Here is a 23,548-nt window from a genome sequence, read left to right on the forward strand (position 1 = left end):
GTCTCCGGTCGCAGGCCCATCTATTTATATACGATTCAAAAGCCTCAAATTTTCGAAACCCTAATTCAACAAATCAAAATCCGAAAAACCCTCGAAATTTAGAAACCCCAATTCAATTATATCAGCTCAATTTTGGAACCTTAATTCAACGTTTCAATTCAGTTATTTTTGTTGTTGATTTGAATTATCTCTATCTTGTTGATGGGCACGGTTAGGGCTTGCAGAGAGACCTCGAAACCCTCGACATCGTCACCGCCTCCGGTCACTACCACCTCCACCTCCCGATCGGAAACCGTGAATGGCTCGCACGAATTCAAAATCGATGGCTATTCGCTAGCGAAAGGGATGGGGATTGGGAGATACATCGCTTCCGACACATTCATGGTGGGCGGATACGCCTGGGCTATTTATTTTTACCCGGACGGCAAGAGCGTGGAGGATAATGCGCAGTACGTGTCGCTGTTCATCGCGTTGGCCAGCGAGGGCACGGACGTAAGGGCGCTGTTTGAATTGTCGCTTTTGGATCAGAGCGGGAAGGATCGACATAAGGTGCATAGCCATTTTGGTCGCTTTCTCGAGAGTGGCCCGTACACCCTTAAATACCGAGGAAGTATGTGGTAAGTTTTGCCTTCTTAATTTGGTTTTTTTCTTTTTCCGTTTTTTGCTAATCATTTTTTAAAACCAGTGATTGCAAATTTCTTTATTGAATTTCAATTTGGGGCGATTGGTGGATGAATTTTGAAACTATTATTCAATTTTTTTTGGTGTTGTATAACGATGAATTCCCAAATTTCTGTTAATACTATGAAGATGAAAACAATCATGCCTTAAAATCTTGATGGATGTTGCACAATTGTTGTCTAAGAAGTGAATATGAATTTTACATGCGTATGTAAAGGATTAGTTTAGATCTTCGTGAAAAACTTGTGTAGAAAAACATTATTTTAATTTTGAAAAACACGCCTTGAATTCTCTGTGATGCTTGGGATACTCATTTATAGACGGGGCAACTTCTGTGTTATGTACATGTAATGGAAAGTTGCTTATTGTCCAAGAAAGCAAGTTTTTGCATTTTGATGGCTAAAAGCGGATTTTTTTTTTAGTGATATAGGAGATGTTCATGCTGTTGTATGCATACCTGCAAGTACATGTATGCATGTGATGAGATTGGACATGTAATTGAAAAGTTGCTTACTCTTCAAGGTTTATTTAGAATTTTGTTGTAATTGAGGAGTTGCTTACTGTTCAAGGTTTATTTAGAATTTTGTTAAGTACCATTTTGTAGTTTAAGGATAAGGATATTTGACACTTGAAATCAAAGATGAAAATGGTTGGATTCTGCTTGAACTGGAACCATCCAATTCAAATCTCCGATTATAACATGGTCTAAATCTTAAACTTGGAGACCATTTACAGATGTGTTTAAAACTAAAAGTACATGGACCTTGGCCTGTTTCACTTTTAATGAATTTACCTTGTAAAGACAGATAAGAAAAAGATTTAAACCAGTCACCCGTTATATTAAATGTGTTTTCAATTTGTTAACTTGATACCTGCTTGGTCCTTTTGTATAAAATAACCATCTCTATAGTTGGTGGTATTAATCTCCTAATTGGCAATTTCTTATCTAAGCAATGGTCTGGCAATTTGAAATATTCCTAGTTTCCTATATATCATTGTTCAAGTCCATCTCTCCTCCCTTGTTTTGAATTCTCTGTATTTCTAGTGAATGTAATGCATTCACTATTTTATCTCCATTGTAGTTCAGAGACTTATATACTGTCCCATCATCCGTACAGGATATACCTAGCAAGTGGGCCACTCCATTTGACATAAAACCTTTTACTTTCAGTCTCTTTCTCCACATTTTTTTCACTTGTTTTTCAAACATCGCATCTTCTTTACTCTGAAGCCAAAATTCTGTCATTTGCATTTCCCAACTCCTTTCCTCATCCTTGATTGATTTTGAGGCTTTGGCAGTGGTTTCATAGCTCAATTGGGATAGATCAATCTGCAAGTTAGATTAGGTACTGGTTTGGACTTTGAACTTAGAAGCTTACCTTTACATTGTTTTGTGCAGCTTTACTGTTCTTTCTGGAGATGTTGCTTGAAATATGAGCTGTTCAAGTCTTTGGTTCTCAAAATTTTGCAGTAATCAAAATATCTGATTTTTAAAATAATGGGTTTATGGTCTTTAAAATTCTATACTCAAAACATCTGAGGATTTGGAGGAATTGCAGCCCAATAATTTGAAACTTTTGCTGGAATTGGGGTCATGATTTGTTCTTATGGGATTTTAATTGTTCAGCAAAGGTGTTATAATTCATAGCAGTAGCTAATGGAACATGCCCTTTTCCTTGACCTATTTGGCCTTCCAGGACACAACACGCTCATTATGCTCTTTATCTGAAAGTTGAGACTAGATGCTCTTTGCTTAAGGAATTTTCTTCAACCATTCTCAGGATACTTTGAATTGAAAACGCTATGCCCTTTATTGGCCTTCCAGTACACAACTATGCTCACTCTGTCCTTTTCTTTTTTCTTTTTTTGATTAGTAAATGGAAATAATATTGAAAAGCGCCAAAAAGGGGCGCATCAAAGTACACACAATGTATACAACGGCCACCAAAAAGTGCCAAAAAAAGGAAGAGAAACACAATGTTACATGATGTATACTATGCAATAAATTGGTGGACTTGACAAAGTACTTTTAACTAGAGTGAGTCTTCCTCTTTTAGAGGGAGAGTCTTTTCCACATCACAAGTCTTCTTTGAAACCTCTCTTTCACCTCATTTCACAATAACGTTAATTTAAAAAAGGCACCTAAAGGGAGTCCCAAATATGTGGTGGGAAGCATGGCCACCCCACACCCAACCCCGATACTAGCCCCACATTTGTTATCCCTCTACTTCGTTTGCTCTGCTCTTCTTCTTGGGATCTGCTTGCTTTTTCCTAAATTAATCTTTAGCCCAAATACTGTCTTGAACAGCATTACAATTCAACTTAGGTATGTCAGATCACAACAGAAAATAAGCTCCAAAAATCCAGCAGCTCCAACTTGCAAACATGAAATCTCCTCAGGAATCTTGGAATTAATGACCCCTGCAACCCACCTTTTTGTCAGAAACCAGACATCCAAGTGTTTTTGTTTGCTGCAATACTGAACTAGTCTAGAGAACAGTCTTCCAGAACAGACCCCTCAAACTTCATATCATAGCTAAAAATTGGTTCTAGAATCATTGCTCACTTAAAAGCAGGTTTGGGATTGAAATCCCAATGTATCAAAAGTAAATGGAATTGAACACAGGTTATTCAGTAAGTCCAATGCATACTTTCCAGACCCATTATCTTTTTCATAGGAAATTATTCTCTCTCCCCCCACAACACCCCCCCCCCTTGGTCTCTCCTCCATGATTAATCTCATTGTTTGGTTAGGTTTCCAGTAATTTCTCCATGTTGGCCTGATTTATTGTGGATGTTGAACTTTACATTATGGCTAACTGTTGAAATTTGCAGGGGTTATAAGCGCTTTTTTAAAAGAACTGCTCTGGAGACATCAGACTACCTCAAAAATGATTGCCTTTTGATTCGATGTAGTGTTGGTGTCGTTAAGTCATATACAGAGGGACCAAAGATTTACACAATTGCAGTAATGCCATCTAACATTGGTCAGCATTTTGGCCAACTTTTAGAAAGTGGAAAGGGAACTGATGTAAATTTTGAAGTTGATGGAGAAATTTTTTCTGCCCATAAGTTGGTTCTTGCAGCACGTTCACCTGTCTTTAGGGCACAACTTTTTGGTCCAATGAAGGATTGCAACACTCAGCTTATCAAAATTGAAGATATGGAGGCCCCTGTTTTTAAGGTTTCACTCTCTCTATCTCTCTCACTCACTTGCTCTCTCTCACACACACCCACACACATACCAGCTGCCAAAACATGTGTCATGCATGATATCTTTGTTACTATGCCAAATTCAATATTCCTACTTATGAAACGATAGACAAAGATTAGTTTATTATATATATATAAGTCATTTATAACCATGGAGTTCCTATCAAAAAATTTATAACCATGGAGTTAGCTCAAGAAAACAATTTTTTAGGTTTTATTTGGAGCAGAGATAATAATGAGAGAAAGGAAAAAAGGTATGAAGGAATTTAAAATCTCTTATGTTCTCATATGAAAAACTAATATCTCTTATTTGGTTTACTATGGGAAATATGAAGAAAAATTAAATATAATGAAAATTCTTTATAAAGTTCTGAATTTTCAAATTCTTCATTTTTTATATAAGAGAGAAAAGAAAAGAAATAAACTTGGGGAAGATTGTGAGAAATTTTTTTAAGTTTAAACCTTTTTTTTTAATTGCCTTTCACTTTTTCTTTTCTTTTATTTTTTTCCCACTATTGTTAGGCATCAAAGAAATAAAAGAATCAATGCTTATCATGCACATTATGCTCTTGTTATTTATGGTGTACATACTCTCTCTCTCTCATACACACACTCACACACACACATAGATATGTTTATATACATAATACTCGCAATTACATCAGTATGTAGGAATTGTATCATATTTGCTCTGCAAATAGGATTATCTTTAATCATGAACCCATTTTTATTTTTTTTGTTTTTGATAATCATGAACCAATTTTGGAAGGACAATAATATAATTGATTAGTATTAGTTTCCCTTCAGGCCTGATTCAAGTGGTATTACTGGTTCGAGTCCTTTTGTGATCTGGTTTGGTATGTTCAGAAGAAACAATAGGAGTATCTCCCAATACACTTGAATTTTTGGTGGTTAGGCTTAAAGATCTGTGCCTAAGGTTTTTATTTATGTGGTTTAGGGTTTGTCTAGGGAGGGGAATTAGTCCTTTTTGTTTTTAATTCATTAAGAGTTTAGTGATGTCCTAACCTTGTTTTCCGCTGTCCCTTTCTTTTGGGTGATGCCTTCTATTATCCTGTGTACAAGAGTTTGCCCCCTTCATTCTGTTTTAGTTTCAACCAGAGCTTGGTTCCTTCAAAATTTCTTCTATTCTGTTCTCTTCATATGCTCAATGCCACACAAATGGGGGCTGCCTCCTATATCTATTTCCTACATAAACTCAAAGCCCTAGAAATATTTTAATGGGCTTTTCTGTAAATTCCCTTCTATCTACCTAAAGGGGAAAAAAAGGCCTCTCTTTTTATGAATTTGATAATATATTTGCAGCATCTTATTGCAAACTTGGATGGTTACAGAAAATTTCAATTTTAGGCTTAACAACATTATGACATCATCCCAATGGATTCTCATCGTAAATTGGTTCTTATCCCCTTGCAACTTATCTATGGAGCTGCTTGTGCTTGTTCATTTGCATTTGCTTTGTCAAATTAATTATATGTTGGTTAGCAGGCTTTAGATTGCTATTCAAGCAAGTTTTTGGCTTGTTTAGTTTGCCCTTCCTTCAAAAAGTAAATGAATAAAACAAACTAAAAACAGAAAACTTAGGTGTCATCCCAAGTGTTACAATTCGAAGTACTAACTTTTTCTGTCAGTTCTTACAGGAATATTAGTTTCACCCACTATTTTGCCATGTGGTTATTTTGTTTCATGGCTTTAGATTTGGTACCATGAGATTGACATCTTTTCTAGCTCCTGGAAATTGAAACCTCATAAATTAATATTTTCAGCTCTTTTGTAATGTGATTGTGATTATTGCCAGTTTCCTTTTCCCAGTTCACTCTTTAACATGAAAGTTGGATAATTAGGAAGTGAATGTTTATTTTTCTTATTTGGAAGAGAAAAAGAAGGTGCTGAGTTCTATTGTTCAATATCCTCTGCTTTCAGCTTAAAGCAAAGAACTATGTATATTAGTTATCAGGTTGTTGTTCATCATGTTATATAGGTTTGTAGGAAGAGATAGCTTTGTTGTTTGGTTACCTTTGTTGGGTGAGTAATTATGGTGCCATACAGGATTACTCTTCTCCTAAGGTGCTGTTCTTGAATACAAATCTTACTCCAGCTGAGGTTTCCTATCCCCTTCCTCACTGCAGCTACTGTAATTGCATCTAACTCCCTTAACTTGATGAAGTTAGTGGTAATTATTATCATTTTGTTATTTATTATTATTATTTTAAAAATAGTTTTGACTTACATACTGCCTGCAACTGAATTTCATGGTCCATTCAGTAATTACTTTGGAGATATTTTTTTAAGTGTTCTTGTAGCATGGCTTAACCTAACTGTTTTTATTTCCTGTGATGAAAATTTTGACTATTCTAAACAAATGTTTTTACTCATTCTAGATCTTGTTGGTTGAATTAATATTTATTTCCATTTTATGTATTCTTCTAAGTGCTCATGGTTGGGGATTTAATGGATCCAAACAACTTGTTTGTGAAACTTCATTGATCTTGAGGTTCCTGAGTTTCCATTTTCCAGTGAAAATGGAAAGTTGGAATGAAGGGAAAACTGATTTTATCAGCAGGCCAAAGTGAAGGCATGCTGACTCTGCTTCAATTTGGCTCTGTCATCTTCTTGTGTTCCACTGTTTATTTGCACAAGCATATCGCCTTCTAAAGATAGCATTAATAATGCTATCTCCATTGATTTGAATCTATTAGGCTTAAAATCTGCTGGGTTTGAAGGACCTGTCAATTCTTTGTTCATTGCAAAACAATTAGGCATGTGCACATGATTTGTTAACTCGTTCTCTCCTCTTTGGTCGGTACTTGCAGGCATTGCTTCATTTCACATACTGGGATGCATTGCCAGACATGCAAGAGCTTGTTGGTATGAACTCAAAGTGGGCATCTACAATGATGGCTCAACATCTTCTTGCAGCTGCAGATCGATATGGACTTGATAGGCTTAGATTGCTCTGCGAGGATAAACTCTGTGAGGATGTTGCGATAAATACTGTGGCAACAACTTTAGCCTTGGCTGAGCAACACCACTGTTTCCAACTGAAAGCTGTTTGTCTTAAATTTGTTGCATTGCCTGAGAATCTGAAAGGTAAGAGTTCTTCAGCCCCACAGTTCCCACCTCTTTTTGGACTTATTAATTTTTCCAAAATACTTATGATTTCTATAATGGGTCAGAGTTGTATCACAACAATAACTAGTTTGATCTTTATATATTTAATTTTTTATCTATCAAAAAACAAAAAAAAAAAAACAATAACTAGTTTGATCCTTTAGGAAACTAACATGGATGGGTGTTGGTGTGGACATTAAAACCACCAGACAAAGTGTGGAGGAAAAAAACAAATCAAACAAAAAGGAAGCCTAATCTTCAGCAGCCAACTGTATCGCTGAGAACAATGGTACAATCTTAAAACTCCAAGAGAAGAACTGGCGATTCTGTTTTTCCTTGTAGATCAAGACCTCTTCATTGAGCAAAGGGAAAACCAACAAACTCCAAATATCAGGGTCCAAAGTTATCAGGCCACTTGGGCATTGTGGTAGAAGAAGTTAGGCGGATTCCTCATATCCCTAGTCTGCCATCTCCCTCTCATTTGAACCACCATCCACCAGAAACCATCCCCTTCCATCATTGACCGCTACATTTTGGAGAACATCTCCCTCTCATTATAACCACCATCCTCCAGAAACTATCCCCTTCCATCATTGACCACTACAATCATATTCTTAACAGCCCTTTTATTGTGTGTTTCCAGTTGGCTGATCCACCGTTGGCTGCTACATTTTGGAGAACATACTATCCCAGCTCACCAACTGTATCCTGTGATATTTGTTTAATCAATCCCACAAAAAATCTCCTTGGATGTTTAATTGTTTCCTAATAGAGATTCAAATACACATGGGCAAGCTTAACAATGCACTTTTGATGTGGTTCACTTCCTCTCCTTAAGATTTTTTTCTTCCACCCCACCAATCTTCTCTCAGTTTTTTTTGCTCATATACTGCCAAATATATATCCTTTTTTTTTTCAACAAGGCCTGCTTCTCAATCCAAGATAAGTTAAGGTGATGCTTTACCCTTGAAAATATTACTGAGTGGTAGATCTTATTATCCTAGGTTGATAAATCTTATCACTAGGCACAATAAATAATTACTCTTCAATTATTTGAAGAAAAAATATTTTTATCGTCAATTGTCTGGGAAAAAAATCTTTTAAACAAGACCCTTCTGGTCCTACTACACTGTTGATAACTCTGAAAAGAATCATTATCCTAATCTGCTTTTTAAGGATTCCAAAAATATGTGAATGTTCTTTGACATTCTATTTACAATTTTTTTTTTGTCTGTCTTGTAAAAAAAATTTTATAAAAGTTTTCTAGTGGAATTACTAATTTAAAAAAAAATTATTGGAGCTTTTGAAGAAAAGTTTATTGGATTAGTTTTTTGGTGTCCTCTCTCTCTAGGGTTGTGCTTTTGGGTACCATCTGTATACGTCCTATATACCTTGATGTAAAGCGTCCTTTTCATTTATAATATTTACCCTTTGACTTGTTAAAAAAAAAAAAAAACTATTGGAATTACTGGAGGAATTTCTTACCACATTTATTTATTTGTTTGTAATTTTTCTAATCGAATAGTTTTTCCTCACAGAAATTTTTGTCTTTTAAATTTTTTAAACAAGTGTTTTTTCATAAAAGTAAAAACTTTGAGTTGGTATTTTGACTATTATATGTGATAATATTTGCAAATTGCAAATGTTTACTTCTTTTACTTTATACATTTCATTGTTATGTCTAGACAGTGCTTGTTTGTTGATTGATAATCATCAAAATATGAAAATTCATTGAGGAGATTGCAAATCTATAGAATAGAATTATTCTTAGTCTTCTCTTGAAGGTTGCACCTCCAATAGAATTTTCTGGCTCAGCCATTGGCTGCAGCCGGGGATTCCCTATGTCGTGAGCTTAGGTGCCTCTTTAATAAGCTATGGCACAAGCACAGTAAAAATTGGCATCTAGGGTCATGAAAAGCAAGAAACAATTTCTTCAGCATGTTTTTATCCCTATTTTGTTGCTAAGATGACATGGCAAATCCATCTTTGACCCAATGCCTTCTTAGCTTTCTCAAATTTGTTTTCTTATCATTTACCATCGTTAAACAAGACTGAGTCATAAACCAACCCGTCCAATCATGGCCTCCCCCCCCGGATCAAAGTAATGTCCCTGAAAATACTGACTAATCTTGTGGTTGACCTCATCATCTGAAGTTAGCCACTTTTTTTGTACCTTCAACTTACCAAAATAATCCTCTCCTATAAGCAATTCCCACTCAATGAAAATTTGTGTTTCTATTGCCCCTTTTACCTCCAATTGATTTGCTTCAATCCTGCCAACCCACATTATTCCACTCTCTCCAAGTTCCTGAGGGGAGCCAAACCGTGTCAGCAGACCTTGAAAAATTAAACTACTTCTTCAAATTCTCACTAGGTTTCCATTGTCTAATAGAATAGGGGAGTGATATGAACCTGGTTTTAGAAAGATTCTTTGTACTTAATTCATTCTCTTCCCAATCAACTGAAAGTGATCAATCATTGACATGGCCTCCTGATTGGTTAGACCAGGTATAGCCTCCCTACTCAAGTGATCTGCTCAAACTTATTAATGAACTCTGAGAACCTTCTCCTTAGAAAAGAGACACCAGAGCAAGATAAACTCTCATGAGGGACATGGAACTAAAAGTCTCCTTCTAAGCACTGTGGATCACTCCGTAAGTCCCTAATAGCTTCCCATAGAAAATATTGCCTCACCTCCTAGAACAGGACACCTCATGAATACTTAAAGAAAACCATCTTTCAGAGTTCTAATCAGACTAGGGTGGAGAAAGCTCCCATCTATCCTCTAGTTGTATCCGACTACCTCTCGTCTAAAAAGGTAAGCCCCATGCTGAAATATTTGCCAATAAACTGACCCAATCCATAAATTTTCCCAGCCTTAAACTTCTTAGTTCTTGCTACAAGGAATCCTTTACAGTCTAGTTTCTTAGAGGCAAACCCTTTGTAAGACTCACTTGAGAATTTTCTGAACCCTTCTGAGCACCAGTCCTAGGATGTATCACCAGTTAGACTAATCAGTAGAGGGGATGATATCCAGATTCCTGCCTTCTGAACTACAGCATACTTGGGGCATGGAGGGTCAGAAAAATGGTTGTTACAATCTGCTCTCATGTTGTTCATCTGATTTCAACATGAGTGAAACATTGTCAATTTCATTTGAATTAGCATTAGAGCTAGCTGTGGGTCAAGATTAGATTGTGTTGGTCAAGCGAGAACAATTTTAAATTGTATTTAAGAATTTTAAATAAAACTGTTTCTAATGCTAAATTTAATAATTCAAAATGCCAAGCGATGTTGAAGTTGATCTACATTTTGTTGGTGATTAATCATCTAATTGACTAACCCTTTTTCCATGAATAAGCGAATGACTAAAGGTTGTGAATTATTATTTTCAGCCGTGATGCAAACAGATGGGTTTGACTACTTGAAGCAAAGCTGCCCTTCTGTTCTCACTGAACTACTTGAATATGTGGCTAGAATCGGGGAGCATTCTGTGATTGTTTGTGGACATGGAAATGAGAACATCTTATTAGATGGCAGTGATGTGAATGGAAGGCGAGTGAAGCAAAGAATATTTTGAGTTCTCATGTCAAAAGAATAAAAAGAAAGGATCTTATTAGAATTTATACACCCTTTTTTTTGGATTGTACTAACAATTTATGTAAGAAATTGAGGGTTAGTGTATGCATGTTGAGTAGGTTGATCCAACTTTTTGAACACTTAGGTGTCATATTTATGTTCTCTCTTCTGAGTTTCCTGTACAATCAAATACTCGTGGCTAGTGGGACAAAAATGGATGTATACTGATCAGGCATTCTTCTGTTTCCAATGGTTTCGTTGGCGTTTATTGAAAATCTCTATTATGCTCTTGTTTCTAAGTTTTTCTAAAAGCTTTGTTAATATTTCACTACTTGGTACAGCAGGAAGTCTTTGCTTGTAAATTTTTCAAAAAAATATTGGCCAATACATCACTTATCACGTCAGGAAGTTTTTGCTGGTGAGACTAGTGATATGGCAAAACAGTGCTTTGCAGCTCTTCTTGAGAGGAAAACTTTATTGCTTTGGCTGCATGGTAAACTGATAACTCCATCAATTTGGGGTCTTTACTTTGAAACTGTAGGTGCCTCGAGCGAGGAATTATATGCATATTTGGACACGTTTGGCCTTAGTCATAGAATATGCCTGTGATAGGCATAAGGTTAGAAGACCAAAAAAATTAATGCTCTAATAAAGCCAGAAAGGCTGTCGCCACACAATTATATAGCTAGACAGAATTTGAAATGGGTTGCCATAGGAAAATTTAACCTCAGAAGTCGAATGTTGTGAAATACTTCCATCAGTAAGATAAGCACAAGTTATGAACACCAACTCATTATAGAAAAGGTTCCCCAGACAGCAAAGAACATGCACACAAATTATTACTTTTCATGGCAGATATGTTTCTTGGCTTTCAGATATTGCAATTAAAGAGAAACATACATGCAGCTTCACCAGCCTGCAACGAATCGCACTATTATGGTGATGTCTAGCATTTTTGCCAAGAATCATCACATAAATCTCATTTGCCGAAGTCATAGTAGATACATGCAACTAAAATATTTCTTGATTAACAGCAGATCCTAGCTTTTCAACAATGTCATTTCCATATCTCCCTGACTCAAAAGATACATTTTCAAGCGAGAAGCATAAACACTGGTCCTTATTTCAAGTACAAAATAATATAGCCGAGAGGGTACAACAATCTATATTGCAGTTGCCATGGTCAGAAGGAGAGAGATAAAAAGTCATTGATTACTTCCATTTTGCGGAGAATGAAAAGGAAACAGGAAGAACTTGATAAGCCAACAGATTAACTTATCCTTTTCCTCATCCAAGAGTTCCTTTATTCGAATCTCTATCCTTGATTCGAATCAGAGAGTAACAGGGTTGATGGATAGGTATTCACACCAACCCTTTCTACACTTCATATCAGTGATATAGATTACAGGTGGTAGTTAAAACTCCCTCCTCAACAAACTTCAGTATCTTCAAGCGTCAGTGCTGGTAAATTAGCATAAAGATAAAATATACCATTTGCTTTTGGCGAGTCATGGCTGGCAGCCAACCAGTAGGGAGGTGTGATTGAGGATCCTTCATTGTGTGTTGAATATGCAAAATATCTAGTTGAGTCTGCCATAAGAACATAACACCACCATGGAATTAGTACCAGTGACTTCCAGATCCACCTTGAGCAGCAGCCACTTTCCTTGCCATGTATTGAGGCTTTGGCTGCAACCCATTAGATCCTTCTACCCCTTCATTGTCTCCTCTCTCATTTTTACAGCTCGAGTTTCTTCTTGGATATGAACAGCTAGACGCATTATATTGACTTGCGACAGGTGGATTCCTAACCATTCTCCGCTGTTCAAGAACCTCTGCTGCTGCAGCTGCTCCACAGTTGTTGTAACGCAACACTGAACCAACAACCTTTCCAGGCCTTGCAGCACCTCCTGCACTAGGAGCAGTTTATAATTAGAGAAGCCAATTATTAAGATCTGGTGACAAAGGATAGGATGGCAAAGATCAAGAGAAGGAACAAGAGCATGAGAGCAACAATTTAAAATAAACCTATCTTATCTTGCAACCAGAACTGATTTAACTGCCAACATCAATGCTTAAAGCTTCTACATTCCAAGACTTCATCACTAAAAGGGTTACTAAAAGACAAACAAATAAAAAAAGCTTTATTAAAAGTCAGAGACTTGGAATGCAAAACCCTAATTCCCTAGCTGCATATATTTATTTAAGCATTTTGGAGGACCTCAGCCTATCATTTTTAAATACCAAAAACGGGTGTGTGAATTAGAATGGTAAATTTGTTTTAAATCGGCAAACAGAATCGTGATTGTGGAGGTCTGTTGGTCATTAAAATCTACACTCAGTACTTTATGTTAAGCGCATGAAAAACAGGAATAAAAAAAATGCCTTACAAATATTTGTTTTGAAGAAGTTCAGCAGTACACCATGGAACACAAAAAGAACCCAAATTGAGAAACTAGCATGCATAAAACCATTTAGACAGAAGGCTGTACAACAGAGGCAAACAGATAAGAAAGTCCCACCTTGGGTACTTTGAGGAACTTGGAGAGGAAGCCTTGCCATGGGGATTCCACAACTCCTGTCCATATGTGGCTTCTCGACTTCCTTAATGCAACATTTGGAGAGATCATCTGCGACCTCTGCTGAATTATGTAATGAATTATCTGAATATAATACACATGGCCTGTAATCACAAAATTTCATTAGTGGCCTGATTAACACCCAACTTTGACAGGCAGCAGGTGATACCAAAAAAAATGGATAAGAGTATGTCAAATAGATAATTGCTAAGACGGATACCTTGGTAATGATGCATGTTGTCTCTCAGGTGGAGCAACAGTTGCACCATTTCCGTAGTGCTCCTCGAGGTAAGCGAATTGCTTCTTGAACTGGTCAACAGCACTAAAAAGAGAGGAAAATATTCATAAATTAGTTCATCACAGGAAAATTGTTCAAACTTCCAAATACTACAGAACATAATAATAATAATAAAGAAAACAATTTTAGAGTACTCGAATTATGATGCATCTAATACCATCTACAAATTTTCAATCCTCAGAGGTGCCTTAAAAGATTGCTGCCAAGGGGTACAATCCATTTATCCAATATCATTACACATCCATAATTCTACGCAATGCATGCTTGAGTTTAGCAGCTTATGGTGTAAGCTTTCAGAAACTGACCATGATATTAGCCTTTCCTTGTTTAGCATCTAAGTATCTAATCAAAACCAACTCATAGCTTCTGAGATCGAGTCATGTAAGAAACAACTGTATGTTTGGGTTCAAGTATGAACAACAATAGAATTCAGGGTTACTGATATTAGGTATCAGCCTCTTTCATTTAAATCTATTTAAAGTAGAACAACAAACACTATGATTCTGATCAACTAATGATGGTTGTAAAAAGAGACTACCAACAGCACAATATCACAAGATGAGATTTAGACCACATATTTCAACCAAAAGAGCCAAAAACTCGACAAAATCTTAAATCCCATCTAGTGTGGATCAGCCACATGAAACCTCTTAGCAGTTTTTTTTTTTTTTTTTTGCTTTGAAAAGAAATGTTCTTTTGCTATTCAGCTCTATCTAGAAACATATCCTACAATAAATCCTTAACAATCATAGCTATTTTCTCACTGGCTTGGCACATGTTTTCTTTGACCTTGTTTTTTGGGCACCTTCAAATTGAAAATTATTCAACAGTATTAGCAATCCATTTTTCCTCGTTAAATAAGACTGTATGATCACAGACAACTTAGTGCCAAAACTATCAATATAAAAAGGACAACTTAGTGCCACCTTCTCCTCAGCCATCCTTATTATCCTTATTCAGCTCTAAAATTTGTTTAAATGTTGCTCCCTCAACTAGCCAACCTTCTCTACCTAAAGGCATAGTAGACCTTTTAATGATCCTATAAACTGTCCCCCTTAACACAACATGCATTCTATGCTGAAACAGTAATTTAGATGCATTTTACCACTTCATGCATCAAGTCAAGAGACTGGAGAAGGAAGAGAGTTATGGCAGGATGAACATAGAGCCACACCTTAAGGACAGGACCACTGCTTTTTCTAAAAGATGCTCATTTAAATACATTGGAACAACAATCAGAATTCCAATTGTTAAGTCCACATGGTTGAATATGGTTAGTAATCATATTAGCCATTCTAGATCTGATCATCTACAGTCAAAAGCTTCCTATGGTGAATGAAGTTCTTTTAACAATGAAACAATTAAGATATAAAATGCTTCCCAACAACATCAATGCAAGTGCATGACTAGCTGACTAGGGATGACAATAATATTCACCAAAAGCATCAGGTGAGGTCATGAACATTAAAAAGATGTTCAATACAGTAATTGGCCCAGAAGTTGGGTTAAAAATTAACAATTAAAAGTTTCAAATAACAATACCTTGGATACATGAAGCTTGTTGGTTCGGTTCCCTCTAAGTACTCTTTCAACATCTTTGGATGGTACTCAAGAATCTCTCGGTAAATGAGATCTCGTACGTCTTCTTTAGTTATCCTTCTCCTCTCAAATTCAAATTCCAACTTGGTAACTGGTTGAGCAGAGGGTTCTCTCTCAACCTTGGCTAAACCTTTAAAATATGGATCTGCAAGAGCCTGAAAACATGCAGCATGATAGGTTCGGTCAGAATAAGGTTTTTTTTTTATAAGTAGGTTCAGTCAGAATAAGTACCATTCACTGTAACAAGATATTAAGCAAGCAGATAGTACCTCTTCAGCGGAAGGTCGGTCCTTGGGTTCAAATGCTAGCATTCTTTCCAGCAAACGGAGTGCAAGGGGATCTGCATTTGGGAATTTCTGGGACAAGGGAATGGGCTTTTTCTTCCGCATGCTGCTTAAATATCTCCGAGCCTTCTCATTGCGTACCTGACCTCATAAGACCAATAGTTGAGCAAACAAAGCGAACTATCGCATAGACACAGTGACATGCAATGGAACCAAAGTGAATAGTAAAACCAGTTTATCATAGGAAACAGACCCTAGCAATGGCTTCTGCAGACGGGGTTCCCAAGAGATCAGTCATCAGATCCAATTGGTGAACAACATTTTTTCCAGGAAAGAGAGGTTTTCCAGTTAAAAGCTCTGCAAAGATGCATCCAATGCTCCATATATCTATTGCTGGTGTATACTGAAAATGAAAGAGCAAAAACGAAAATGACAGTCAGATCACAGGTATCATACCTAGAGTATGGTTAACTATTGTCAATATGATGGACACTGAATCATGAGAAGTATCATTTTGGAATCAAAAGTAGTAAACAACGGGATTCAACACTAAGGCATGGATTAGGTAGTGAGTCCTGAACTTAAGAAATTGACAAAAAACCCACAATTGTTGACAGTGATTTCAATAAATTGAGAATCTGATAGATGCTTTGGTAATTAGTAATTGAATTTGTTTCATACAATTATAAAGTATGGGCTAAAAAAAGAATAACTTTAAGAGTTCTTAGAGGAGGCTGCTGCTGCCAAGGGGACAACAAAATGGGTTTTACAAGGATTTTAAGGTTGCTTCAATTACAGACAATATTCTAGAGGATAAGAAATGTTTTGCTTTGTTCATTTTGATTTATCCATTTATTTATTTATTTTAGATTATGTACAAGAGTGTGCCTTCATCTTGAAAAGATTTGACAAAAGATTTTTTCTTTTTTTTTTTTTTTTTTTGATAGGCAAAAGAGCAATATATTAATAAGTGCCAAAAAAAGTCAGCACAAAGTACATACGAAGTATAAAAGTGTCAGATTTTACAAAAGATTTAATTTCACAAGAGCAAAAAGAAAGCCCTAGTTGAACTTAGGGTGGTTAAAAGTTGTGCTCACTACAGTGCATAAATACCTGCCCACCACATCACAGCTCTTAAAAGCCTGATGTGACACTTGAACACAAAAACCATCTACTCATTGGCACAAAAGCCTGGTTGCACATACACATTGATAAATAAACTCACAATTGTTTCACAACCATAAAACCAACTTAATTATTTTTATTTTATCAAATACTTGATAAGATTAGAAATTTGGCCCTTTAAAGTAACCAAAGGAAAGACTTTCTTCCTCCTACAAAAAAACTCAATTTAGGTCAGAGAGACCGGATTTTTGGACCAAAAGAAATGTAGGCTGGGTTTCCCATGTTAACATATACATACTCTGAGCAAGGACATAGTGGGCAATAGTTAAACATGCAATTTGACAGTGCTACAACTTTCAAGCAAGAAAATGAGTAAATAAATCATCGGACTGCATAAGCACGAATAGTTGTACAACTTTTAAATTGGCAAACTAGAAAGCATGCTTCGTATCAAGGTGATTCTCCCTCACTTGGAGATATCTACCAAGCAAACAATGACCCAACTGTTCCTCCCTACTCCTTTTCTCCTTACCATCAAGCTGAAGCCATAACGCATCACCTATCCTTCCAACCGGCGCTCTAGCCACCTCCACAAAAGCTTTCTCCTCACACTTTTCCACACTACCAACTCTCTTATCGAGCTTTCCAACTATAGGCATAGGGGCATTCTTCATTTCAGCAACAATACATACCCCAAGGGATCTAAGTTTCTCAGCCAAAGTAGCCCAGCCTCCAAGCAAACCCTTTCCTTCAAGGAACACTAAACAAAATCTTTTTGCCGCTATATTGAGTACTGAGCACAGGATGAACCTCCCCGCCCCGTTGACGCACCTCTCCAATCTGAACTTTCTTCCCTCATCCTCCCAAACTTTTACAACTCTCCCTTCCTTTTCCTCCCTACAACATTCTTCAATACCTTCCAATAGTCTTCTTCAACTCTCTTATCGAGCTTTCCAACTATAGGCATAGGGGCATTCTTCGTTTCAACAACAATACCCCAAGGGATCTAAGTTTCTCAGCCAAAGTGGCGCAGCCTCCAAGCAAACCCTTTCCTTCAGGGAACACTAAACAAAATCTTTTTGCCTCTATATTGAGTACTGAGCACAGGATAAACCTCCCCGCCCCATTGACGCGCCTCTCCAATTTGAACTTTCTTCCCTCATCCTCCCAAACTTTTACAACTCTCCCTTCCTTTTCCTCCCTACAACATTCTTCAATACCTTCCAATAGTCTCTTGAGGCTCCCATCCCTAAACCAAATCCAAGATGAGAAACCCCTGCTTCTCTCCAAAATTTTGAGGGGTCATAGGCCTTCCTTGGAGGATGACTCAGTCAAATGGAGGCAAGGAAGAAATGGTCTCTTCAGGGTTAAAGAAGCTTACAGGATGTTGGATAAACCTAATGCCACATTGTTTCCCGCAAGGGGAATATGGGTGGATAGGGTACCAACTAAAGTTAGCTTTTTTGCTTGGGAGGCTACTTGGGGGAAGGTGCTCACTCTGGATAAGCTTCAGATAAGAGGGGTGCAACTCCCAAATTGTTGCTTTTTGTGTGGTTGTGAAGAAGAGAATGTAAATCATATTCTTTTACACTGTATAGTGACTAGAGCCCTTTGGGACATTATTTTTGGGTTGTTAGATATTAAGTGGGTCCTCCCAGAAACGGTTAAGGAGGTTTTAACCTCCTGGAGGGGTTCTTTTGTTGGGAAGAAAAGGAAACAGATATGGAAATCCATTCCGTTGTGTATTTTTTGGACGGTTTGGAAGGAGAGAAATAGGTTAGCCTTTAGGGGGGGTGTGGTGAATGTTCAGAGATTAAAGAATTCTTTTGTTTGTAACTTATGGAATTGGGCCAAAGTGTACTTAGGTGAGGAGGCTTTCTCCCTTATAGGTTTCTTGGAGTGGATAGCTTCCACTTGAGGGGAGGTAGTTCTTTCTGGTCCTTTTCTTTTTTGAGGTTGTATCCATCTTGTATACTCCCTATATGCTTTGTGGCGCTTAGCCTTTTTTAATGCAATCTTGTTTACTTATCAAAAAAAAAAAAAAAAAAAAAATTTAATCCACGACAAACCAACAGCTACCCCCTCTCACCATTATCTTGGTAACGGAAAGCTTTCTTTCACTTTTAAGTTTTTTTTTTTCCAAAAGCTCTTTGTTAAACTCAATAAGAACTTTTATACCTATATGACTAATTTAGTTGAAAGAGCTTAGGGCTTTAAAAAGAGCTTGATATGGAACCTTTATTTTGGCTTATGTAGGATGGTTATTTCATATTTAATGAAATCTTTACAACATCAATATTGATTTCTGAAATTGTAGTTGTACTTTGGCTTCAATTTCTAGCTAAAGCTAATAACGAAACATTATCCCAAACAAGGCCCAGGAACTGCTCCTATATATCAAGTTTATCAATAAGTGTCATATGACAAATTGAGTGAAATAGATTAATACCTTAATGGCATATCAAATATGCACATAATCAGGTAAACTCCTTTTCTAGATGTTTTTTATAGAAGATGGCACCAATCCTAATTATGTGGCAAGAGGAGATGATATAAGACATGAACTTTCTTCACAAATTTAAGAGGAAAAATGATAAGATAAATGGAAATTTTAAAAATAAAAAAGGTTCAGCAGTTTAGATAGAAAAAGAATAATGGTGACACAGGGAAAATTCAAGCTATTAGCGCAATCAATAGAAAGTGGTGACAATCCTTTTACCTTGGAGAAAAATGAACCACACAATTCAGGTGCCCTGTACCACCTTGTTGCAACATAATCCTGTAATCACATGAAATTAAAGCTGTCAATTCTAGAGATATTCATAGGGAAACATCATTATTTACCCATACACAACTTTAAGTCACAAAGAAAAATAGACCATTGCAATTGATTGACAAGAAACACACACAAATGGGGAAGAAGCATACTGTCCAAAATATAGCAGTCGGAGTATCATTAAAGGCTACTCTTGCAAGACCAAAGTCACAGATCTTGAGTTTGCAGTCAGCATTTGCTAAGATGTTCTTTGGTTTCAGATCCCGATGAAAGACATTTGCTACAAAAGAATTAAAGAAATATGGCAAAATCAGGACCGGAATACTGAATATCCGGGCACCCACTTCAAGTTATAAACATTATTACTCATGCCATCTGCACAAGCTAATTAGATTGTAATAAAGTATGCTAAACCAAGGCCAAAAAGTTAAAATACAATATTGTAGCATCATATAACCTGTGTGTATGTACTTCAAGCCTCGCAGAAGCTGATAAAGAAAAAATTGATAATGTTCTGGAGTCAAATCATCATTTGCTTTAATAACCTGGTGTAAATCAGACTCCATGAGTTCAAAAACCACATATATGTCTTTGAATTCCCTGCTGGAAGGAGGCAGCAAGATGTGCTTGATTTCCACAATGTCAGGGTGACGCAGGAGTCTAAGCAGCTTGATCTCTCGAAGGATTCGTGTGGCATCAGAGACATGTTCAAAGATATCATTGATCTTCTTAATTGCAACCTTTTCCCCACAATGAGTATCATATGCAGAACAAACGACACCATAGCTTCCTTTACCAATTACTTCCTCTATCCTGTACCTGCTTCCCTCGCCGTATTCAGTGAAGAAATCTACCTCCACAGATGCCTGTGTCGCCAGGAAGGACCGTTTAAAGCAAGACATTTTATGAACAACACACAGAAATGATGGCAATTGAAATGGCCGGCAAGATAACAGAGAGGAAAGTGAACCACTACAGCTGTACAATTCATAACCACATTTGGCATCCTGGGTATAAGCCCCGTGTACTAAGGTTCATCCTCTATGGCATTTCATTTATTTTATATTTATATCCTTCTTAGCTATCAGAGATTGAAAAATAAAAATAAAAAAACAAACAAAAAGATGGCCGCATATGGCATATTTATGTGCGACTACTATCAGTAAATGCATTAAGATTAACTTTGAGAATCCAAAATTTTATAGAAGGAAAGAGGAAACGTTTCAATGGAAATCAACATCATTGAGAAAGAACCTTTCTCTAATAAATCATTTCAAATGCTCAGATTCTGCTATGCGAATCAGATTTTGCCATGCCACTTTATCTAGGATACATTTTTTGTTCAGAATGACTTTTGTCCTAGTAGTAAATATACGAAATAAGGTAATTTTTAGTTTACATCTTCTGCTGCAGTAATTTGGTGATTTTTTTTTATAACCAAGGAACCTTCCATGGCCAAGCCCTAAGGACTTTCCATGGGGACCCAAACCTTGGGGTGCTAACTGTCCTGCAACAACCAACACTGGGTAAATTCAGGGTAATTTGGTGAATTTAGGTATAATATAAATAAAAAGAATGCTTATGATTTGATCATGAGTGAATCTGTCGTAAATACTCTTCCTAGGTCAAGTGTAGGTGACATCTACAGCCCACACACACACATAAAAAAATAAAAAAATAAACCTGTTACAAAAGGAAATATAACTTAGTCACTCACTGCAGAGAAATTGGAGTTCCATGAAGGGAATTGTCATTCAAAGGCTATAGGTTCACTTCAAGAACAGTAATGCAATAAAGGGAGAAAAAGGAAAATGACTAAAGGGAAAAGCCATAGATAAATTTAGCATCTAACAAAAAGGGGGTGCAGCCCTGGTATACAGAAAGAATATAGAGATTTCCAGAGGACTACAAAAAAAGGTAGGGGAAAAAAAAAGGCCTTAAATTGGCCTAACTGTTCCCAAAGGAGATCAAGAAACTCCATGACAGAAAGGTTATGGACCACCAAGGAATCCCTAGACTAATCAACCAGGGCATCAAGGTAAGACTCTTTTAAAGCCTGATCAGAGCACTCAAGGTGTTCAAATTTTCGATGAAACTGGTAAACAAACGCAGAGTTGCTATCCACAATACTTTTGAGCTCCTCTTCCCCACAAAAATTTCCATTGCACAAGAACCACAAATCCAATAGGCAACTAGTAAGCCTAAAACCAAGATCTTTTAACTTATGAAATTTTTAAGTCACAAAAATATTCTAGTGGGACCCGAGATGCAAGGGCACATTGAAGCTGAGATGTAAACATGATTATGAGTTTCACTATGATTCAACCCAGAGGGCAGATTAAACCCACAAAAGAATTTGCAATTAACATAAAATATAATCAATTAAATACAAATTTGCATTTCTTGAACCTTGATAACCAAGAAGTTAAATCTTTTTCCCCAACAATGATAGCTTGAATAAACCCTCCAAAAGGAAAATAATCGGCTTAAATCATTAGAAATAGATGAATTTTACCTTTCGTCGCTGATCGGGCTGCATCTTGTCAACAAAGCATCAACCCTTCAAACCCAGAAACCAACAAGATCATCTAACAACCGCCGGATCAGTATAAAAACAACACGACGTTGACTTCACACCCAATACAGATGGCAAGATCATACAAGAACCAGTAAAGCCAAAACAAATTGTACTCCTGGGTACAACGATCTACAGTCCTCAAGCTAAGACCACAAACCAATAACCCTAGTTCAGAATCCAAAGTGGTGGGGCAACAAAAGGAGAAAAGCAAAAGTGAAGCTTCAAAGAAGGTTAAATCAACGAAATTTGGGGATAAAGCAACCAATATTTTGAACTAAATCGAAGAATGAAAACCCGGGTTTTGCACTATAAAAGGACCAGCAAACAAAAGCAAAAGAAAAGGGAAACTTCAGGGAGCAGAATTGGGGCGAACACAGAAAATGTGGATAGAAATGGAAAAAGAAGAGCAAATTTTCTTAATAATTTCCGCTAAACTAAGCGGAAAAATCGATAGTTTGGAGGATCCAAGAAGGCGGTGATCTCTACTATATAGAAGATGGATGGAAATGAAAGGGGTTTCTATGCATTTAAAAAACAGATGGAAAAAGAAGTAGGGAGGAAATGGGAAAGTTTAGAGAGAGAAAGCGATAGATAGAGGAGAGAGAAAGAAATTTTTGAGAATCTCTAGAGAGAGAAAACATGGAAAATCATAGAGAGAGGCTCTGCTCTCTGCTGCCTTCTTCCAGTAGAGAATGGCTTTGAGCTGGAGACAGCCACGAGAGGCATGGAAATTATTTTTTCTTTTTTCCTCCATTTTTTTCGATATTAAAAACCAACCAAATAAAAGATATCTATTTTCATTTGTGCCTGAAATGACATCTTTGCCACTCACCTTTCCCTCTAATTTCAAATATCTTCCTTTTTATTCTAAATATGTTTAGGAAAACATTTTTTATTATGACCGTTTATGACCGTTGGGTTTCCTTTCTAATCCAATGGAAAGGGGAAAAAAATTCAAACTAATTAAATAAATTTTCTTATTTACTTGGGTATAAAAAAGAATATTGCGTTTTAAAATCATTATTTTTATATAGAATGGAAATAATATTAAGAGTCTCCTTTTATAAAACAATTTTGAATTTACACCTAATTTTTTTACTTGAATGATGAAAATCACGTGTAGATGATAAAAATATTTTTTTCATTTTGAAAATCAATCAAGCCGTGCGAATTTTTTATTCTTTGTGAAACATGTTCTCTTGTGTAAAGTAGTTTTTAGCTATTCCAAAAAGCCCTCACATTGAAAAAAAGTCACCCTTATTTATCAATGAAATTAAGGAATTAAATTTAGAATCCCCGAGCTTTAATTTTTTAATTTAAATAATTTTATTCCTTGATTGTTTTCTAAACTTTACCAATATAATATTTATTTTTTTAATTTATTTCAATTGAAATATTTGATTTTATTTGTAATACCAAATTTTATAACTTTTCGAATATCATCATGTGTCACCTTTCAAGTACATACCCTTTGTTAAATGCGTGTGTTAATTATTACTTATCAAGTTCAAATTTTATTGAACTGGGAAGGTACAGTTTTGAGGAACAATTTAGTGATAATTTATTTTATTAAAATTTTGATATCTAAAAAATTCTTTATTATTTATATTTTTTCGTATCCTTGAAAAATTGAAAATGTTTTTGTTTCTTTGTATTTTAGAACAAAATGATTGATATAGAGATAGGTTTATATTCATTTTCAGTTAG

The 23,548-nt window shown here is 36.2% G+C and overlaps 2 protein-coding genes across 2 annotated transcripts; one reads left to right on the forward strand and one right to left on the reverse strand.

The window, feature by feature from the left end:
• LOC100240933 (BTB/POZ and MATH domain-containing protein 1) lies at positions 1-10,901 on the forward strand. The gene is made up of 4 exons (XM_002279512.5): positions 1-617; positions 3,517-3,865; positions 6,726-7,002; positions 10,419-10,901. The coding sequence occupies exons 1-4, from the start codon at positions 202-204 to the stop codon at positions 10,601-10,603; spliced, it is 1,227 nt and encodes a 408-aa protein (XP_002279548.1). The 5' UTR covers positions 1-201; the 3' UTR covers positions 10,604-10,901.
• Positions 10,902-11,604: 703 nt separating this feature from the next.
• LOC100246022 (mitogen-activated protein kinase 15) lies at positions 11,605-22,597 on the reverse strand. Its single transcript, XM_002279683.5, has 10 exons — positions 21,779-22,597; positions 19,721-20,129; positions 19,416-19,543; positions 19,207-19,266; positions 15,616-15,765; positions 15,348-15,503; positions 15,022-15,233; positions 13,402-13,503; positions 13,125-13,285; positions 11,605-12,512 (listed from the first exon to the last, which is right to left on the reverse strand). The coding sequence occupies exons 1-10, from the start codon at positions 21,800-21,802 to the stop codon at positions 12,223-12,225; spliced, it is 1,692 nt and encodes a 563-aa protein (XP_002279719.2). The 5' UTR covers positions 21,803-22,597; the 3' UTR covers positions 11,605-12,222.
• Between the last annotated feature and the right edge of the window lie 951 nt (positions 22,598-23,548).

Source organism: Vitis vinifera, chromosome 5, assembly GCF_030704535.1.
Source record: "Vitis vinifera cultivar Pinot Noir 40024 chromosome 5, ASM3070453v1".
Taxonomy (NCBI): Eukaryota; Viridiplantae; Streptophyta; class Magnoliopsida; order Vitales; family Vitaceae; genus Vitis; species Vitis vinifera.

What these genes read in the sequence shown, in the direction of transcription:
- LOC100240933 (XM_002279512.5), top strand. Translation starts at nt 202, where the DNA reads ATGGGCACGGTTAGGGCTTGCAGAGAGACCTCGAAACCCTCGACATCG. An exon ending in AAATACCGAGGAAGTATGTG is followed by an intron (nt 618 to 3,516) that starts GTAAGTTTTGCC and finishes TGAAATTTGCAG; the next exon opens with GGGTTATAAGCGCTTTTTTA. An exon ending in TGGAGGCCCCTGTTTTTAAG is followed by an intron (nt 3,866 to 6,725) that starts GTTTCACTCTCT and finishes CGGTACTTGCAG; the next exon opens with GCATTGCTTCATTTCACATA.
- LOC100246022 (XM_002279683.5), bottom strand. Translation starts at nt 21,802, where the DNA reads ATGCAGCCCGATCAGCGACGAAAG. An exon ending in AGCCCGATCAGCGACGAAAG is followed by an intron (nt 20,130 to 21,778) that starts GTAAAATTCATC and finishes CTGGCGACACAG; the next exon opens with GCATCTGTGGAGGTAGATTT. An exon ending in ACCGACCTTCCGCTGAAGAG is followed by an intron (nt 15,234 to 15,347) that starts GTACTATCTGCT and finishes GCATGTTTTCAG; the next exon opens with GCTCTTGCAGATCCATATTT.